Below are 21,982 nucleotides of genomic sequence, written 5' to 3'. Positions count from 1 at the left end.
ACTCAACATTCACCCATTTAAGTGGCATCCCAGCAACCAGCAGGAAGTGGATAATGTCTAAACATGGTGCATGGAGCCGTGACGGTGAGCGTATTTACACCAGATTCGTTGTGGTACAAATCACCTTCTCAAATGTTTCTGGGCTGTAAAAGAAATTGAAACGCTTCACTGTGTTGGAGCTGATTTGACTCGATTTCCCCAAGTTTGCTCTCTCCCTCAAGAGATACAGCCCCGTGTGGAAAAGCGTGGAGGATTTATTCTCCTTTCTAGCGCAGTCACATCTGGAAGCAGTCAGGGAGTCTACAGGGGAGGGGGTTTGGTCGTCAGATCATTGCAGAGAGGCTGGTGGTGTGCGCTCTCTCTCCGCAGGGCCACAGACTGACTACTCCCCTTTCTCTCCAATATGGACTGGACGCGGCCGATTCTGCACTCTGTTTCCTAACGAGGCGCGACGCAAACTACGCCTGTTGTGGAACATCTCAGATGGAGTCGATCATATGCGAAGATCGAAGCCCGTGAGATCTGGAATATACACACCGTTTACCTTTTGCTGCGCTTTCTGAAACGGTCTCTGAAACTACGCCCGCTTTTCCTGCGCTTCTTCTGGCTGTTGCAGCATCATTTTCGAACCTTTTCCGAGCCAATCGCGCCGATTTGATTATCGATTATCAGCAAGCGGCGCTGGTATCATGTTTCTTAGGTAGGGCCTGGATGTTCCAAAGATGCACTGGTTCGTTTTCTTAGGTGGCTCCTGCGAATATCCTTTCCTGATCTTTAGCTCCATAATGGGGATCAGGTAATATTAACTAAGCCGCAAGAGAAGGAATATCTTACGCTTTGCGTTTTTCATTTTTTGCTTCCCCCCTTTTCTTTCATTTCTTTCCCTTGGGTTGTTTTTTCCTACCCCCTTCTCTTTTTTTTACAACCTTTTCTTCATTCACCTTCGGATAAAGCTGGACCACATATATGGTAAATGAAAGCAAAAACATGTACATACCGGAGGACACCCTTGAAAACCATCAAGGTAATTTTTCCATTTGTCTTCCCTCTGTTTGGAAACTATGTGTGTGTGTGTGTGTGCCATATGGATGTGTTGGGGGTGTATGATGAGTGTGTTGGCATTATCATGGGCATGACGCGGGGGTGTACCCGAACCTATCCATTTTCAAACACTATGCGCACTGAAATCGCTTTTGGAGGGCGATCAACAAATGGCATGAAATACAGCCACTCATGCCCGACAGCTATTCTAATATTATTTTTGGAGGGAAATGCATATATGTAGTTGATGAACTTGTTGGTTGGCTCGTGCGGCTGCTTATGGACACGCCACGGCTTGATCATGTATCATGTGGTCACAGACGCGCACACAGATGTCAATCGATTATCTTGTCAGCTGCTTCAGACTTAAAATGGCCTTTAATCATTTTGTGCGGCCAGACTGCATTGATTGACTGCACAGTCCAACAGCTCAAATGAACTCGGGGTGGTGTCATCGGCGCATCAGTGATTATTCTGTTCAGAGCATCTCAAATGGTGAAATGAAGCACCATCACTCATGCCCCCTCATTCTCGTGTTCATCTGTTGAATTTCATTTCTTTTGAGACAGCTGGTGTGGCGCAGCAGTCTCCACAGGTTGCGTGCTTTTAACGCTTGCGCAAAGCGAGGAGTCTCAGTTTTTTCCCTTTACAAGATTCCCCTCCATCCAGGGCCTCCTGTTGGCGCCGTGGCAACGGAGCTGCCGACCCATAGCAACAGCGCGGCTCATGATAAGCCCGCTCCCCGCGCGCGCACCTGCCGCACCTGAGTGAACAAACGCATCCGAGCAAAACCTGTAAATTGCGGCCAATAATGCAGCTCCGCCCCTTCAGGCCCACTGCACATCTGTCATGCAAAAAGCTAGTTGATTATGACAACTGAAATAATGATGTTTCTTTTGCACTGTGTATGCGAGGGACAGTTGTGCGCTTTCATAGCCGATTGAATACACTGACACACTCTTTGTTGGTATTAAAATAGAAACAGGGCGACAATGATGGGAAAAGGATTTAGAGTCCAATTTTAGATGCTTTGTTGTGTCAGCTTTGACAGTAAACGTTTATCTTTTGATCTGCATGTCTTTTTGTCCTATTCAGATTTGTGTCTTACAAATTTCCTCTTGATGTTGAAACGTTTCTGATCACTTTTCAGTTTCTTTAAATGTGCACTGAGTAATTGTTTGCTAAGTAGAAAAGTTTTATTCCTAATGACATAAACAAAGTTTTTGAGAAATATTTAAATGATGCATTCTTACATAAATTATGGTGTTTTATACGGCTTGAAGCAAGTCACCCCATTATGGACACTGCCATGTTGCGATCACATGACCAGCTGTGTCAGGCAATAGACTGTTACTAATAATAATTATTAAAATAATAATATTAATCTATAAAGCCCTATCAGACACTTTACAAAGCATAAAAAAGTATGCAACACAGCCCACTGTAGAGAGAAAAAAAGTACAAAAAAGCAGCCATCCACTTAACTTCCAACAATGGGGAAAAAAAAGTAATTGAGATTAAATCCAAGAATTTTATATTATAAGAATGTTTTATTAAGACAGGGAAAAACTTTGAACAAAACTGAAAGATAAACAAACAGCTTTGTAAACAAACTTCATGCCTCCAGGCCCAAATGTTTACTGTTTGCACCTTTATCATTATCTAACTAAATGATTTACCTAGCCTTTAGTAGACAGAGCAGGATCTCCATGGTGGCCTGTAGCCCAGCAGATGTTCATGTTTGTGTTGTGTTGTCGTCTACCGCTGCTGACAAGGACTTGCTTTCAGGTAAACACAACCTCAGTCAATCACAGGTCCAGGGCAGTGCAATGTATCACAGCCAAACATGAACCTCTTCTGCTGTACAAACACTCAAACAGCAGGAAAATGGAAAGCGTGTTTTGTGCGCTATGATACACCGTCACTTTCTGGAATGTTAAATATGACTCATGAAGTGCTTGGATGTCTGTGTCTGAACAAGCAGTTACTGAGAAACACACTTATACATACGTTTTGTAAGATTTTTACTCTGCAGTTGAGGGAAAAATGCAGAATTAATGAAATCATTGCTGATGTCAGTCTTGGCACTCTGCTGTAATGATGCTATTGAGTTTTCATGTCACTCCAATCATTTGAGGCTTTCTCTAGAACGTTGTTACAATGTAGCACGAGGAGACTTTTACAGAGTGGCTTTAAAGGTTTTGCGAGTGCTTAGTATGTGCATTCCTTTCTCTTTGGCTCTTTTTCTCTCTTGAAGGTTGTTGGTTCCCTTGATGCTCACTGGTAATGAGGGTGGCATTATCTAGCTTCTTTCTCGGCTTTGTGCCAGGTTTATTTGACAGGTAATTCGTGTCATTAGCTAAATGAATATGTTTATGATAGATTTCAAAATGTCTGACGAGCCTCTAGGACGCCATCTCGGATGACTGTCTGTCTGTCTGTCTGTCTGTCTGACAGCCGATCTGTCCCGGACTTTTCCTTCTTGTGCAGAATGATCTAGCATTTCTTGCTTCTGTTTCACTGTCAAACACATGCAGGTCTCCAAAGTCCCATGCAAGTGCACCCGAGTTATTCGATTCCTGGAATACGTTTGCTAATGTTGTTTGTTCAAAGCATTGTTTAATGTTTACCTAACGAATATTTAAGGCAGCTAAACCTGGATCAACATAAATCCTTCATGAGCGTGGTGAAGTCGAGAAAGTTGTCAGTTTGTTTATTGCCGTGGCTGCGACTAAGAGCATCTGCCGTCACACAGAGATCGTCACCAGTTTCTTGCCTTCCTCATTTGACACTGTATTCTGAAACGTAAGGACAAAGATGTGGATCTTTACAGATCCAATTGATTTTGGTTCCTGTCTAGATATAACGACTTATCCACTTTAGCATTTTCTATTTAATCACTATTTATTCATTCAAATCTGAAATGTAATTTGAGATGTGTAGAAATGTGCCAAAGTGTATTAGGATGCCAAAGTAATTAGGCTGCATTGCCTGCGAGACTTCTCAATCTGCGGAGCAGTTGGTGCTGGTCACTGTGGGATTGTGGGACACATTAGGTGTCGTAACATAACAATCACAGGAGTGCGTTTGGTCTTAGCAACACTCAGGACTTATTAGCTGTCTGTAAAAACACGCATGTTGAGCACAAATCATCTGCTCTCGCTTCTGCTTAACATCAGTGCTTGTGTTTCTAGCCAGAACACTTTCATATGTTTACTGTATTTAAATTATTGTGGCATGTTACTTTAATATGTTGGTAATCACATGCTGGACACTGTAAGTAGTCATTTAGCAAATACTTTTATCCAAAGTGACTCACAGTACACTTGTTGCTTTGGCAATCCCCCTGGAGCAACCTAAGGTTAAGTGCACAGTTGTGATTACTGCATAATTTGCTCATAATACGGCCAATATCATCATTACTGTAATGGAAAATTTGTTTACTAATGAATAAAATATAGCTGATTTTTAAAATGGTTATTTCTGTTAATGTTGTATGAGCATTTTTATGAAGAATATATGAATAGTTCTTGTCTGTGAAAGAGTACGCTAGGGTTGGTGGCTGCCAATATGCTGTTATTTAGTCACTATGAAGTGATTTTTACTGTGTTGCTACTTTTTTTTTTGTAAAAATGTTGCAATGTTACCGTTTTAACTCAGTTTTGATCAAAAAAAATGCAGCCTTGGTGAGCATAAGAGACTTTCTTCAAAAAAACATTAAAATGTCTTAATTTCCCCAACTCTTCAATGTGAATTTATGCTCTTTTTTTCCGCTCATCAGGTTAAAACCATAATTTTGAACATAAAAAAAAAAAAAATAGCACATCCTAAACAAGTTAGAGTTTTAAATCATGTTTGTAGCACAGATGATGTCGTAAAAGTTTCATGGCAAAAGGTTGATACTTAGAATTAGGGATTTTAGAGATCCCTAGACTCCCTACCCATGTATTTAGACACACAAACATATGCATGGAAACACTCTTTCTGCATGTTTGATGTGTGTACACTCCACCCAGCTAATAAAACGTATGTTTGTGTATGTTTGGTCCTCTTCTCCCAATGGCAGTGCTCAGTGTCAAATCCAGAGCAAGGAGACGTAGATAAATGGAAGAATGACAGACTGCATGAATAAATGCGTATATGTTAATAAAGCAGAAAACAGCTGCTTGTGACACATTGGCACCGCAGGCACCCTCAGCATTATGGGAAATAACCAAAGCCCCCCGTTAACATGAGTCAGCAGCGGGTCACGACATGGGAGTCTGACAACCATCTCTCACTCCTCTGAACTGTAGTCCCCCTAGCAAAGACTGCACGAGTGTTTGCGAGCTCTGAGCGATCTGTGCGTGAAAAGCTCTGAACTGCGCTAAACGAGTTGCGACTGGTCGTAATTATCGCCGTAACGTCAGTTCATCATCTTAATATTTCGTCAGTAATGGTTTCCGTATGAGAAGCAGTGTTTCTGTGAGCGTTTTGGAAGTACACTTGGATTTTGCACACACAAGTCTTTAATCTTTAATCTAAAACTAAATCTGCCACGTCCTTTGAGTTTGAAATGCTTGTCCAGTTCGAGTAAAAAGCTCTGTTGTTGACTCTGCACTTCGTCATACTGTATTATTAACACACACGGATCACTTGTTTATTGGTGAGCAGCCTCCTTGTTTAATTGTTTTACTACATGAAGTATAAAACGCATCACAATCAAACGTTTCGATTTTTATGGGCTATAAAAAAATTTAGGCAACTAGATTTGTACATTTTGTGAAAAAAACAAAAAAACAAAATTGGGCGACTGGGTGCCAGTGTGTTTCTGATGTGTTTGTGTGGTTTCCAGGATGTTTTGAATGGTTGCTAGGTGTTTTCTTACTAGCCAATCCCCAAAGGTGACCAGATATCCTTATAAAATCATCACAGTCCATGTTTTACAAGCCACGTTCCATAGACGGAATTACAGTCAGGATGTCATTTGTCTGTATGATTAGTCTTAGCTTTGGTTTGATTGCTATAAATAGATATTTTTAACTGACATTGCTATGATCCATGCTTTTTTTCTCAAAAGAAACCAGCACCAGCATATGTGCCTAAAGTAACAAGAGTGGGTGGGTTAGGTAGTTCTTTGACAGCAGTACATAAACATAAAGACCAACTGAGGGGTAAACTGAAAACATGAGGTTCTTATTTTATTGCCCACCTTCTGATGAAGTAATTTATATGATCTAATAGCTTTTAAGTACAAACCTACTCACTTCTGGAAATCTGACAAACCATTTCTATTGCCAAGCATCTTAAAAGCTTTAAAAGGAAAAAAAAACCCATATGCTGGCTTAAAAGTGGTAGGAAGTCACACTAGACTTTGACTCCGCAAAAATTCTAGGCCGGGATACTGCAGCGGTTGCAAAATGAGGTGACTACTTGTTTGAACCACGCAACACGGACCATTTATCAGCTCGGCCCAGTAAACAGCGAGCCTAGAGGAGGTGCGTTTACATGCGGACCGATCACGTGACCGTTATTAAAAAGAGCTGCGAGATCCAGTGAGAAGCATTTGAATTCGGAGCAGAATTCTTTTGTCTCTATTATAAGCCCATATGTCTCTGTGATTTAAACTAGTTTAAAGCCAAATGAAACAGTGCTGACGTTCTCAACAACACTGACGTAGGAAACAGGAGAAACATTGTGCCATGAACAAACTAGTTAGAAGGCTTTTCACTCCACCCACCATGGATTTACTGTAGGAACAATATTTCTTTTCAGTATATATTTTTTTGCATTTATATTTATACTAAATGTGTTTAGGCTACTGTTTTTCATAAATTCCATAGTTTTATAGAAAACATATAGTTATTTTTGCATTTATATACTAAATGAGTTTAGGCAACTGTTTTTATAGAAAACATATTAGAGATGCACCAATATGGAAATTTTGGCCGATACCGATAACCGATGATTCTTTATATTTGAAAGCCGATAACCGATATATTGGCGATATATTTTATATATAATTATAATTTTTGAGAGCCTGATTACAAAAACAAAAGTCTCACTATTAAAATACACAATTATAATGTTCTCATTATGTAGCCTATATGACAGACTGGCACATATTTTGATTGTATTTTCCTTTTTGAAGTGGCGAACAGTGCGCATCTGAAGTGTCTCAGCTGAAGGAAAAATTCCACTATTTATCGGCTTTAATATATAGACCAAATTTTCTTATCGGGCCGATAACGATAACATTATAAAATGCCGATACTGATATGGTGGCCGATATATCGTGCATCCCTAAAACATATAGTTATTTTTTTTTATCATGGTAGTGAGGAGCCTTGCATGATTTTACCTGTGGTTACCATGATCTAGTAGATAAAGTAGATTTGAGAGCTGTCGAGTCCAACTGTCTAATATTTAAATGTTTCCCTATAAAAATTAGGATGTTGACAGATTGACAGATGTTGTTGATTTAAATAAATTTACATTTGCATCCTAACTTAAACTCAGTGCTTTACTGTCAAATATCTATTTCCATGAGACGAATGATGTTATTATTAGTAACTGCACTTATTTGTGAAATACAATAGTACAGTTTTAATTATTAGTTTCAGTCCCCTCACCCGGTAGGCTACTAGGTGCTGATGCCACCATCTGTAGAAATTGTTGGCACCGGTGCCACTGCTCTCTTGTGTTAGTCTGGCAGAGATGTGCAGGGATTTGGGTTTAATTTAAAAGTTTAGGTTTGGTGTTAAAGTTCAAGCTGTTGTGAACAACAAAATCAAGTCGAAATTTTCCATTTTCTAAATGCATCATATTGATCTTACTATGAACGATTCAGTTATGCATATGACATCATATTTTTTATTAACATATCATAGCTAGGTTTTCTGGTAAAAGAAAGACTTCTGGTGACATACTGTATGACATAACTTCTTTAATCATTTAGTTCGCTAAAATCCCTTCCCTTCACAATCGGCTGCAAGCTTGCATTCAGATCTGCCTTCATCCAATCAACAACAACCGATGAAACCATGTCCATGCCCAACATGTTTACAGTTTCACTGGGATGTACATTACTACTTCTGTTACTTTGCAACCTTAGGTTAAATTTAAGTTAAATCACACCAAGTCGATCTCCCGTTTTATTGTCCACCTTGCAAAATCAAGTTTGATCACTTAGTCAAGTTTTTTAGCACACTATTGTGTCTGTATATAACTTTCAAAGTTAAACATCAGTGTTAAAGGCAGTGTTAATTCCCAATAATAATAGTTGTCCTTGCCTAATAATGAGTGATAAAAGAAAAAATGAGACTGCATTTGAGATAAAGAGTTGTGAAAGATGGTTCTTTTTTCTCCTCTAAAATGTGGGTGGAAGTGTGAGTATGGTTGTGTATGTAGGCCAGGCCTGATGCATTTGCTCTGAGTGAATATCAGATCAGCTCCCTGCAGACTGCCGTCTCTTTTAAACCATCAGTCGTACAGCACACTGCCTCGCTCTGGATATTAACCAGCACCGTGAATAATGGCGAGAAAAAGAACCAAATGTTGGCCCACAGTTGATTTTCTTCTTGCGTCCTGTGTTGGTTTTGCAGCAGATACTGTGTGGGTGTTGAGTCACATCCAGAGAGCAAGAACACACGGATTGCAGGCCTGAGGTGGAAAGAACAACCGTCAGAAGGTTTAGCGGGAAGTCTGACCTTGGGACATGAGAGTGGGGTCTTTTGCTGTGGATGTTACAATATTTCCAGTCTCCTTCGTACCCCATCTCTTTCTCCTCTGTCTGTCTTTAGCTGTCCCTCCTGCTAGCGGCCTAGTTTAGGTGGTGCTGGATTCTCAGTGTAGGTTGCATGTTTAATTCATCAGTTTGAGCTTCGCTCCGCTATGAGAGCAAGACTTTATGGGTCTTTATGACTGGCACTCAGAGTGCACTTGGCAATAGTAGCACATTTAGCACATGGCCTTGACCTGATCTCACCCAGTTGTCCTCATGTGCACAAGATTACAGTTATTCCCCTTACCTGGGTCTCATCGCAAGGTTTCATAATGGTTCGTGGGAGCTGAGATTCAAGTATTAATTCTGAGATTCAAGTATTAATTCAGTCTCATGACAATTTGTAGCTATTTTACGTTTTGCCAAATTGGTGGCAATTTTGAATTTGTACGTTTGACCAGCCCACTGATAGTTATGGTTAGGGATACAGGTTCATGTCTTGTTTATTTATTACAAATTGTACATATTTCAATCAATCTCATCATACAGATTAGTTTGAAGAGTAAAATAATTATATTTTGCCATGAGATCCGGTTGGCCAATTGGTGAATTGGTTGTGATTTCTGAATTACACTTTTGTATGATCCCCTCACACCCCCATGAGAGTTAGAGGTGGATGTTCATAGTGACTTTTGCCTACAAATCTCTTTTTTTTTGCATGAGTCAGACCGTACGAATTCATTTGAAACTGCCAACTAGTACATTACTTAAGAATTCTCATGTGATCAGGCTGTATAATTTAGATTTTAAACGCATGCACTAGGGTTAAACCTAGACCCTAAAAAACCTAAAATATCCATAGTATTTCTTAGCCAGGCCAATTACTGTACTTGACCAATATTTGGGTTTATGTTGGTGCAGTTGTATCTGCTGGATGGATTAGAAGTGTTGCCTCACCAATGGAAATACACAAATTAATTTTAAATATTTAAAATTCTGAGTATACTGTATTTTGTGTAAAATAAGCGTTTAATTAATTTAATAAGTTTTATGTACATCTCATTTGCTGTTATAAAGTTGTATTCTATATACATAGGCATTATATCACCCATCATCTACCCTGCTTTCTAGATATCTGTATTGGCCACTGAAAAATATTAGTTGACAAGTTTACAGCTCATCCTGTGCTGTGATTCAGAATTGTCTTACTGTCTTAGGGGCCGTTTACACAACACCTTTTCCACAGAAAAACAGAAAACTATTTATGTGTTTTGGCCTTTCATTTACATGACAATGGCGTTTTGGGGAAAAACCTTTCTGTTTTTAGTACATCATGTGAAAGTACCCTTATATTGAGAAAATGTTTTCGACTCAAGACCCTGGAACACATTTTCAATAATCAGACCTCCTGATTAACATAATTAATGATGCATACACTTGAATTTTAATTACACATTGGTTGTATATTGTATTCTTGTCTGGGGTTATTGAATGAGGGAGTGATGGATGTGTGTATTTGTAGGGGGAATGAAGTGGTTTTCCCTCCCAAGATGGCAGGGGCATATTACATCGAGTGATTTATGTACCACGTCAGTCATGCCAGCGTCACACACAGTCTGAAACGACTGCTGCTCTTGTGTCTCCATCAAAATCCACTCAACCCAACCCTGCCTGAAATATGGCCGAAAAACAGGCCCCAGCTCAATTCTGAGAGGAATCTGAAACAAATTCAGTGATTTTCAACTATTTAGTTTGAAATATTTTAATTTTGATTGAGATGTTTCGCAAATCTGAAACAAAATGAGTATAGGTTTATGTTAAATTTTTTATTACACATCATACATTGTCCTATAAATCATTCATACTTCATACGAAATTGCAAATTGCTTCATAAAATTGTTTTCTCGAGATTGGGTTGACATTTCATAAGTATATTTCAGATTTGGTGAAAAAGTTTTTTTGTACGATATACTCACATCCCCCTAATTGTAAGGTTTAGCAGTGGGTTCAGGGGTAGACCTTCATGACATTTTACCTACAAAATCAAACATTTAGTTCGAGACAGATTATACAAACTCATTTATTGTCATGTCTTGTCATGCAATGCCTAACTTCCTCTTTTGTCAATTCAGAAAACTCCTGAGCATTTCCTAACAGTTTCTGTCATGCAGTAGCATCTTAATGGCATGTTGTAGGTCTTTAGTTTGTTAGAAAAAATCACTCTAGATGTTATAAGGAACAAGGGTGTAGATTTGGTTTGAACATTGGGGGGGTTGAAGTTTGGGTATGCCTCCTGATATTGTGATCATGGTATAAATATTGGGGGGGTTGTAATGCATAGATTTAAATATTGGGGGGGGGGGGGTTATCTCCCCCCCCATCCCCCCCACAAACTACGCCCCTGATAAGGAAGATTTACCACATACAGCATTATTACTAAATGCCAGCTCTCTCTGCATCCCTGAGAAAAATGTTTGTTCGAGTGACTCAAGGATTGTCTGCCCTCTACCTGCTGTCTGTTGCTCCCTGCCTGTCCTCTACCAGCTGTCTGTCCCTTTCTCTCCCTGTCTGAACTATACCCGCAGTCTGTCTCTCTTCCTGTCTGTTATCCACCCACTGTATGTCCCTCTTCTGTCCATCTCTGTCTTGACAGCATGTTGAGCTTCTCCTTTAGGCTCGCTTCATTTAGACTAACGTCAGATCTCTCATTCACTCTCTTTCTCACTCACTCTCTCTGACACTCACAAACTCCCTCACAGTCACACACGCAGACACTCATGCAGGAGATGAGTAGATAGTGTTGAAATATTGGCGCCATCTAGCAGTTGTGCCCCAGCAAGTCATCATCACCATGGCAACTGAGAGAATTTAAATCTGTTGAAAGCCTAAAACCAAACCTTTGCAAGAAATGGTGGATGTATTTCTACTGAAACCAAATTCAAAAGCATAGTTAACATAAGTAGATGAAGCACTAAATGTTTTTGTTATTATGAAGTCTGAAGCTTTTGCTGCCTGGCGGACAGGCTGTCTAGCAAGGGCGTCAAACTCGCCCTTCACACATGTTCCAATCCTCCCTCAGGTGAAACTGTGCGGATAAAAGACCGGCTCAATAAATAAATAAATAATATGGCTGTGTAGTCCTCCAGGTACATAAATGACAAATGTTATGGTTGGAATGATGATAAAATAAACTGTAATGTTAATAGTAAATACCTCAAATGCTTTTATAATTAGGTAGGTGACATTTCATATCAAATCATATTATTTTTTTTTATTAGAGACATGTTAGGGGTTCTGGCACAAATTTTTTAATTTTCTTTTTCTTTTTTTGCTGTACCTACCTCTTGTGAAATGAGTTTATGTACTATGAGTTGTGGGTTTGCTGTCGGGCCAGTATAGGTTGTGCTGCCTCATCATTCAATAACAATCTCATTGCAAAGATGTTACATTGTGATCAATAAAACTGATGTATTGCACAAACGGTTAAGATGAGAATAAAACTCTGATAAAAATAAAAGTCACTGGGATCCTTCAGAAGGATATGCAGAGACACAGGTGCTACTTTTATATCAAAAGATCAAGGAAAATTTGGTCTTTCATGATATGACCTTTAAGCTACAAGGATGTAGCTTTTTCTGACTTCACTGACACTTTGGTGAGTTTGATTTACCCGATGTACAGATTTTGTCAGCATAATTTGTGCATGGAAAAATGCTCATGAAGAGAATAATTATAAAGAAAGAAACATTGCCTTAATGTAATGTAAATACTGATTAATTGTCTCTAATAAAATAGTAAGGCATTTTTACTATTTGAGGTATTTAAGGCATCTTCAATATTATATAATGATTGATTAAAAATAAAAAAAAGAATCTGATTGGAAAGTAGTTATTTAGGGTTGGTTCATTTGCTAGCCGGCAGATTAGCTTTGGATGCGTATTTCAAGGTCCATAATACCCGTATTTCATCTATGGTATTTCATCTGGTCTTGCTTTCTTTAACCTGCAAGTTTCTTTCTACCCACCTCATGATTTCAGAGTACTGATGTAATGATAAACTCACAGCACAGTCAAAATACATAGCAAAATTTCCCCACCTCGTATGTATGTTGTTTTGAAAGATAACATTCTCGCTATTCATTCCCCATGAAAACAGTTATGAAATCCTGTTAGAAAGGTGTTCTGTTGTTGTTGCTTTCATTGGGCACAAATCTGTGTTTTCCTATACTTTGTGTTATCAGACAAAGTTTTAACTGACTGAACCCTTAGTGCACTTATAAACTTATAACCAAATATTTCAAATTTACATTTACAGTCAGAATGGCTAAGGTTATTAGAGTTCTTGTGCTCATTCTCTCTTCATTGGATTCATGAGGGATGAACATCATGAAAACTTTTCAATTTATTACACTTAATAAAGTAAAACTGCTCACAAAGGGACAGCAAGAATAATTGTTATACCTTTTGGTATTTGCTCATTTTGTTAGAAAATGTTTTGCCTAAAGCATTGAAATTTTATCCTCTGAGAGGATGTTACATTAGTAAAACAGAGACCGAATTGAGACAGATACAATACAACTAGAAGTTCATGAAGCCTGAAGTTACATTCAGTATGTGTACATTTATATTTTAAACCCTTTACTAATTAAATGCATAATGACATCAGTGAAGCACAATAATCATTGTCCTTCACAGTAGGTAGTAAGAATTTTAAACTTTTATTAAAAAAGTGACAGCAAAGACATTTATAATGCTACTAAAGATTATATATATTTTTTAACTTTCTATTCATCAAAAAATTCCCGCGGTTTCCACAAAAATATTAAGCAGCACAACATGTGACACTGAATACTGGAGTAATGGCTGCTGAAATGTGCAGCTTTGCCATCAAAGGACTAAATTACATTTTACAAATATTTTTAATTTTAATGATATTTCACAATATTACAGTTTTTACTGTATTATTAATCAAAGAAATGCAGCCTTGGTGAACATAAGAGATCGTTTAAAAACATCTTAATGACACCAAACTTTTGAAAAGTGGTGGCAACTCATGGCAAATGCCCTGTATTTTATTGTGTAATATTGTAACCTAATAAGATCAGAAAACAACACAAAAACATAACTTGTATTTTTCGTTCCAGGTTGAAAAGGTCAAATGACAGAAACGGATGAATACAGTGTTTTTAAACCTTATTTGATTAAGTTTTGAGTTCTGGAGTAATTGCATTAGAGTGAAAAGATTTCCTGTTCAGCAGGAAGACAGAAACTCATGATCATTTCTCTCTCTGTCTCTCTCTCTCTCTCTCTCTCTCTCTCTCTCTCTCTCTCTCTCTTCTCTCTCTCTCTCTCTCTCTCTCTTCTCTCTCTCTCTCTCTCTCTCTCTCTCTCTCTCTCTCTCTCTCTCTCTCTCACCCCTTTCATTTCTCCTAGACAATTTAATGCTTTTCCTGCATCTTGTTTCTCAATCAATACTAAAACAGTTAATTAGCTAACAGTCCATTTTTTGATCATCAGGACTAAATCCGTTGGGCCTTTGCTGGATTTACCGCCTCAGCAAACTGTTCGACCTGCACAACGGGCATGAAAATGTGCTCGAAAACAGGCTCAGTGGTCCGTAGTAACACTGACACTGTGTTTACACAGGCATTAGAAGGAACAAGATCCTTCAGCCATATTGCTGCAATCAAGTCTCTCGTGACAACTTATCATGATGGATCGTTTGGGTCCGGGCCCAATTCTGTTCTGGCACAAGGATCAGAACTTGCCTCTCTTTTCCCTGACCCATGTGCAATTAACGACCCATGTGCAACTAACATCCATTTGTATCTTTTAAACGACTGTACATGCACTTGTGTTTTGTTTTAGCGTTTAGCACACCAGCTGCGGCACAAGAACGGTGTCAGCTGCAGCATAACCCCGGCTAGCATGCTAACTGCTAATGCCGTGTTGTCTTACTGTACCTCTGCAGCCATCTGCTTCTCATCAGTGCTAATCACCCAAGACTCCCATAATTCCCTGTGACGGCACATAACGACACACAAACACGGGCTGCCGGTGGAAATAATAACACCGGCCATGATGCTGAGCAGCCCAAGAAAGCGAAGACCCGAGGCCCGTTCGGTCTTCCTCTCCTTTTCTGTTTCTTCCTCAATTCGCAATCTCTCTCGACCTTCAAGACAAATAAATGAACGGGGGAAACAGGCATGTCATGACTCTGTTATTGGCGTCCTTGGCTGATTAATCATAATGCTTGAAAAGAGCCTTACAAGTGCTCAGCGAGGCAATACATCTACATGTGGTGAGTGAGATGGTGACTCGGGCCTTGATTAGAGGGTGCCGCTGTTTGCCTGACGTGGGATGTCAACATTCTTTGGGTCAGAACCATTCCAGCATGGAGTGACTAAAAGTGCTGATATGACACATTTGAGACCTGAGCATTGAGATAATAAGAGCAGAAAGAGAGGCATAGCGGTGCGCTTTTAAAGGCCAGATCTTCATTTATATATCTTCCATGCATTTTTCCTTTGATTCATGCTGGATCCATATGATGGCCGATTCTTTGTGCATCCTCCTAAAGCTGCTGACTGGACGCCTCTGTATTCTCCGCAGTGCCGAGCACAGATGGACTCTATCTAAACAGTTTACTCACTCTGGCACTCTCTGACAAAAGCAGACACACACCTGCTGTTCCAGCCACATCAGCATGGCACAATGCAGCTCTCCTCCAAGGCATTAGGCCCCGGGGACTCAAACCCATAGCCCTCTGAATATTAGCCCTACGAGCATTTGGCTAATCTGTATACTGAATTAGCCCTTGGGACTTAAAGGGATAGTTCACCCTAAAGGAAAGATTCTGTCATCATTTATTAACCCTCATGTTGTTCCAAACTTGTTTCATGTTTTATTCTGTGGAACACCAACGAAGATATTTTGATCTCAGTGAGATATGATCCATACAATAAAAGTCAATAATAAGGTCCAGTGTTGTTTTGGACCCCATTGACTTTCATTGTGTGGACAAAAACAGTTCTTTAAAATATCTTCTTTTTGAAATGACATCAATCCCGCTTGGACATCCTAGCATATTTACGTTTGCAAACCTAAATGAGTTTTTCACACTTGAAATAGTCATTTTAAACCCTGAGTTAATGTAATATTTGGTTATCTTGTTCACATTGTTCATATAAGTTAGGAATTAACTTTAAGTAGTCAGATTTCAAAATTACATTTCATCACCTTGTGTTGGTGTTCTTTTTTGCATATTTACTAGGTGAATAACATTGATTGGACAAGTACAGAACATTTTATTAACTGCTTGTCAGTCTGTGGAAATGTCACCATGTAAATCTTTTCTGGTCTTCTTAAACACTACAACAGACAAGAAGCAAAAAAAAAGACAAAAATAGAAGGAAAACAAAGATGAGCGTTTGCTGTCACTGTTCAACATTTTAACTGTCGCCTTCAGACGCTTAAACTAAACAGAGCATGAATGTTTCTGTGACTCTACAAAGCATATGAATATTTAATGAGATGTGCACTGAGGCAGTTTATGATTAGTTGTCAACTCTTGCACTACATTGTTTTACACTATGTACCTTGTCCATGAAATGAAAGGCTATGGGGTCCAATGTTGTCTTGGCACTACAATTCTGGGTTAACCCTGTAAAAACATAATCTATATAATTTACTCTCCCATATATTGCTCCAAACCTATATATTTTTTTCTGCTGAACACAACAGTCCATACAGTAAAAGTCAATGGGGTCCAGTGTTGTTTTTGGACAAACACTCTTCAGAATATCTTGTTTTGTGTTCCACAGAAGAAAGGTCTGGAACAACATGAGATTGAGAAAATTACGACAGATTAAAAAAATAATAATTATGAACTATCTCTTTAAGCATAGCATGAATCAACCTAAGTTTCACCCCTTTAGTCAATCTATCAGCTACATTAGCCATGCAGACTCTGAGCAGATTCTGCTCAGGAACAAACTTAAAACCATGTGGATAAAATATTAACTACGTTAAGCTTCAGGAACCTTCCATTTTCTGGTATTGCATCTTTGCATTTTTTTTATTTTTTATTTTTTTAACTGAAACAAATTATTCAAGTAATGTCCTCTGGTGGTATATTAGACAGCTGAGAATCATGTCGTCTTGCAAATGACATAAGCAGATATTAAGTCAGCAGTAGAGACTCTTTTATTCCTGTTCTTCCAAAGATGGAATTTGAATTTTCAGCAATTGGCAGCAAGTTATGTGTCCTGTCTAAACCATGTAGTACTTCAGCAATAACAAGAATGTTCAGATGCAGACATTTGCCTCTCGTAGGGGCCAGATATTGCATCAAATTGACTTAAAGCCTGACTGCCGAGGTCAAAGATCTGTTTTCACTTGGTCTGTTGACGTAAAGGAATGGTCAGTTTGATGTATTCCAATTCAGGGTCTTTTAAAATGTTACAGTCCATAGTAAAACAGATGGATTTCTTTATATATAAAAAGAGTTGTTAAAACAAGTACAATGCCTTACTACACTAGTTTCAATGTTCCTTAGACTCCTATATTTTCTAGTATTCAGTATTAAATGGACCCCTTGAAATTAAATGGACAATTGTAATGCATTTTTTGGTGTTGGTGTGGGATATCAAAGTACTTGTATTTTGTATTTATACTTCTGTTTAATTGATATTCCTAGCTGTTAGGAAGAGGGACATTTTATTAGACAAAGATTTTGTTGCCATCCAATATTTTTAATGGATTTCCTGGAAGGGAATCACTGTAAACAAATGTTGTCAACATTTAGGAGGACTTCAGCATATAGATTTGCCTCACAGCTAACAGACGCAGACTAAACACTACAATACAAAATTTATGAAAGCATCTTCTCCTGAAGAAGCATCTTCTGGAAAAGTGGATTAAAGCATCTAAAACCTGGCTAATTGTGTAATATATTTCTCTGTGTTTGTTCTTGGCGGGTTTGATCTTTCTGCTTTTCTGTTTATGCAGCTGCTCACACATACACACGTGCATGACTCTTATCTGATTATAGACGGACAGGCTCTGGGTAGTGTATGTAAGTGGCATGTGGCCATAATTGCGTGTATGTTAATCCTGTCCTTAATTGATTCATTATTTGAATACATTTTGAGTGGAAATATAATATCCCAGAGCACAATTTGCTGTGTTGTAATTAGATGTAGAAGAAACGTGGCCTGCTAATGAAATGCCTGAATCTCCTCAAGGTGCCCTTCAGGTGCAGTGGAAGGTTGGCCCAGGAGGAAGTGTGGGTGTGCTTTATGCCTGATGAGCTTCAGTTCTTCTGCCGAATCCAGGAATCCTGTTGGATTTAGTGAGGATGTAATTCTTCATGGAAAATGAATAAGAGGCAGGTTTCCAAAGAGTAAAACCTCCTTTTCCTTTTTTCCTCTTTTCCTCAAACACATTGTCTCTCTTTGTACTCAAGTGTTGTTTAGATGGTTTTGGATACAGTATGTCATTTGGAGACCACAAATGAGATGCTTTCATCGCTGGGAAGACCAATGTGAGTTAAGGAAGGAAAGAAAGCATTTGGATTACTTCCACTGCTGTCAACCATGTGCTGCTTTCGGCTTAACAGGGATGGAGAACTTTTCATGACCTGATTGATTTCTATAAACAAGCTGTTAAAAGGATCATTCTTTTTATACCGTGCCTTTTGGACCTCATGATATGTGTGTGGTTTGGATCAGATTTGTGCATCAGGATGTCTATTGCAGCTGCAGCTAATATGTTTGAAATTAGTGAAAATGTGGTAAAGGTGCATGGTGCCAAAATGACTTTTAAATATGTTATTATAAGTTTTTTTTACATGGTGGAGCGTGTATGAGTGGACAAGCTAGATATGATGATAAAACAAATCAAGTGTTTTAAATTAAGTGAGGCTTGTTTAATTTCCATTAAAATGTGTCATCTAGAAATTGATGCCATAGCTGATGAATTTACTTATTTTTGGGTTAATTTCTTGAGTCTGCCATTAGTACATTTACTGAGTGGAAAGAAATACTGGGGACAGACTGAAAACAACATTGAGAAAATTTAACAGGACAAAATATGATTTATTTAACAGATCTCAGTCAAGAGATTTTTTTTATTTTTTTTTATTTTTATTATTATTATTATTTTTATTTGAGGGTGACAAGTATATATATTATACACACTGTCAAAAAATAATTTCCTTAAGGGGTGCAACATATTGTTGCTGCAGCAGTAACCTCAAAGGGAGTATTAAGTACAACTTTGGTACAACTTTGCACCTTATGTACCCCTAAAAATGTGTGTATTTGAACCTTTAAAGATGTACTTAGTACCTTGATGTCCCTTTGAGGGCACGGCCCCAGTGACAAGCTGTTGTACCCCTAAAGGTACAATCTTTGTTTTCTGAGAGTGTAAGCTGTAATTTATTTATTCACATACTCGTTCAAAAGTTTGGTGTCAGTGTTTTTGACAGTGGTCTTTTATGCTGCTCACCAAGGCTGCATTTATTTGATTAAAAATACAGTAAAAACAGTAATATTATTATTACAAATTAAAATAACTTTTTTCTATTTGAAAATATTTTAAAATGTAATTTATTCCTGTGATGGCAAAGCTGAATTTTCAGCATCATTACTCCAGTCTTCAGTCATAATATAAGTCATAATATGCTGATTTGCTGCTCAAGAAACATTTCTTCTTATTATTATTATCAATGTTGAAAACTGTTGTGCTGCTTAATATTTTGGAAAACATATATCTTTTTTTTAGGATTCTTTAATGAATAGAAAGTTGAAAAGAACAACATTTACTTAAAATAGAAATATTTTGTAAAATTATAAACTGTCTTTACTGTTTCTTTTGATTAATTTAATGCTTCCTTGCTTGTGTGTGTGTGTGTGTGTGTGTGTGTGTGTGTGTGTGTGTGTGTAAATAAACAATTGAACTCAATCCTCTTGAGAGAAATTTTAGTCCATGTTTTGAATGTAATGTGAGATCATTTTCCTCAGGGCAAGAGATACAGTGAATGTGTATAATTAATAATTCAAGATCGTTTTGACAGTACAGTGTGGTCAATGCTAATATATTTACACTCCAGAATCAATATTTTAACAGCGACATTGCACAACTGTGATCCAAAATTTCATATCAGAAGAAAAATAATCTTTCTGAGTCATTGTTTTAGATTTAACAAATACCTTCTTGATGTGAATAGTGTTTTATAACAAATTGTTCATTCAACCAAATCAGTGTTGACCTGCCAAGAGTTTAGAGGTTCTTATCAGTCTGTATAAATTTGTGATTTTTTTTTTTTTTTTTGTTGGATCATTGCTGCCATCATATTTGAGCCTAAATAAAAAAGGCATGTTGTAAATGTCTGGTCGGCTCGTTCTCCTTAAAATCAGGATCAGAATCCTGTCCCTCCAACCAGAACTAAATGAATGACTCAATTGTATTTGAGCCGTAATGGATGTCTCTGCTCTGATGAAGGATCCAGTTGCACATTCCAACAGGACACAAACCTCAGTTTAACACGTCTGATTAATACAGTCGGCAGTTTGACCACTGGGGAACAGGTAGTGGTTGAGCGCTGGGGCTGGGCCGCAGCCAGAAGTAATGTATCGGGATTTGTATTCATTACAGATACACTGTGGGCTCTCCTGTCTCGGTGCCAGGATAAGAGAGATGGAAGACCGGCCCGGTGCTCTATGAGCACAAGGAGCGAGTGAGCACACTACTGGAATATGAATAAGAGAGAGAGAGAGAGAGAGAGAGAGAGAGAGAGAGAGAGGGGGGCAGATTCATTTTCCTATTGTCAGCTTCAGCTTTCGCTCTATCAGTATCCTGCTCACCTTTTGGAGGTGCCAAGCAGCTTTGTGGGTGTAATCTCATGTTAAACCTCTGCTTTTTCTCAGAAATTTACTGCTTCATTTGAAGTGTGATCTTTTATCCCTAAATCTCAGCAGCGGTCTTGTAAAATATGATATGAGACATGAAGGTTCTGACCTTAGAGCAGCTGATGTGTCAGGCAGATGGTGCTGAGGGTCTTTGGGCCCCCTTACCTGTTAAAAACACACTGGTCCTGGTTGTAAAATCATTCTAATGATATAAATGTCTTTCCCAGCATACCCTTGTCTTGTTCTGAATTATCAGCAGTTGCAGTTCATTTCCAGTAACTTTTTAAGTCGACATTAAATCAAATTTGACAAAATTTCCTTTAGAAATCCCTAAAATCCTTCAGTAGTAACCTTTTTAGTTAAATTCCACATAAAGTTAATTTTAAATATTTAATATACACCGTATGTAATCTTTAAGTAGTAGACTACTTAAAAAATGAACATGAACTGATAACAATCAAAAATATATATCGACTGAAAAGAAATCTGAATGCACTTTCAAAGCCAATGTGAATGCAATGCGAATTAGGTTTTTTTTAATGCTGTGTTTCATTTGGGATACATTAATTTAAAGGGGTGATGAACTGAGAAATCAAATTTTCCTTGAGCTTTTGACATATAAGAGGTCATCATACTACTGTATAAGAATATCCTGTAAGTTTCAAAACTGAAAACTTCCTTGTTAGTCCAATAAAAGCTTTCATTGACACCAGGCACAGCGAACGACAGGTTTTTCAAAGTGTGGATCTATGACGTAAAAGCGTATCAAACACCGCCTCCGCAGAAGATCAACGCCTACTTCCTGTTTAGCCCCGCCCACCGATTTGTGCATTACATCAAACTCTTTATAATATGCAAAACAGTTATCCAATCATAGCAGTGGGCGTCTTCCAAGTCTTCAGTGCGGCATGCCCATAAAAACCGAGCGTTTCAGGAGCTAGGCTCAAAACCAGGGTAGAAAATAGCCTATTACTTATTCATTTTGATGTTTTTGAATGTAAAAACCAAGCGAACGTCATAAGTTGACCTCAGACAACAATATAAAAAAATTAAAAAAGCCAGTTCATGACCCCTTTAATTCATTTCAGCAATTATGTGTACATCACATTTGCTGCATTCAATTGTATTATGAATTCATACATTTAATTCCAGTCCACTAATTTGATTGGACAAGTGTCCCAAAAGTTTTACATGGTTTGTTGTATCCAAACAGTGACTTTTTTTTAATTATTATTATAAAAATGTAAACCTATGCATGGATGAATTGTTCACAATAAGATCATTAAGATTCATTTAGAAAAGAGATGAAAGGGTGAATTTCCATTTAA

At 38.1% G+C, this 21,982-nt stretch overlaps 1 protein-coding gene across 7 annotated transcripts in view; it reads left to right on the top strand.

Moving 5' to 3' along the window:
* Positions 1-21,982, top strand: part of cacna1c (calcium channel, voltage-dependent, L type, alpha 1C subunit) — a 114,549-nt gene that overhangs the window by 6,820 nt on the left and 85,747 nt on the right. For 2 of the 7 annotated variants that reach the window (XM_084110877.1, XM_084110876.1), the window contains exon 1: positions 819-1,024. The exons of the other annotated variants lie outside the window; for them this stretch is intronic. In XM_084110877.1, coding sequence (XP_083967003.1) covers positions 967-1,024 — 58 coding nt within the window. In that variant the 5' untranslated portion in view covers positions 819-966. Of the gene's footprint in view, positions 1-818; positions 1,025-21,982 lie in introns of those variants that run through there. 7 annotated transcript variants of the gene reach the window in all.

This window comes from Abramis brama (genome assembly GCF_963993115.1).
Source record: "Abramis brama genome assembly, chromosome: 4".
NCBI classification, from domain to species: Eukaryota; Metazoa; Chordata; class Actinopteri; order Cypriniformes; family Leuciscidae; genus Abramis; species Abramis brama.
The sequence above is the reverse complement of the archived record's forward strand: the minus strand, read 5'-3'. Positions and strand labels throughout refer to the sequence as shown.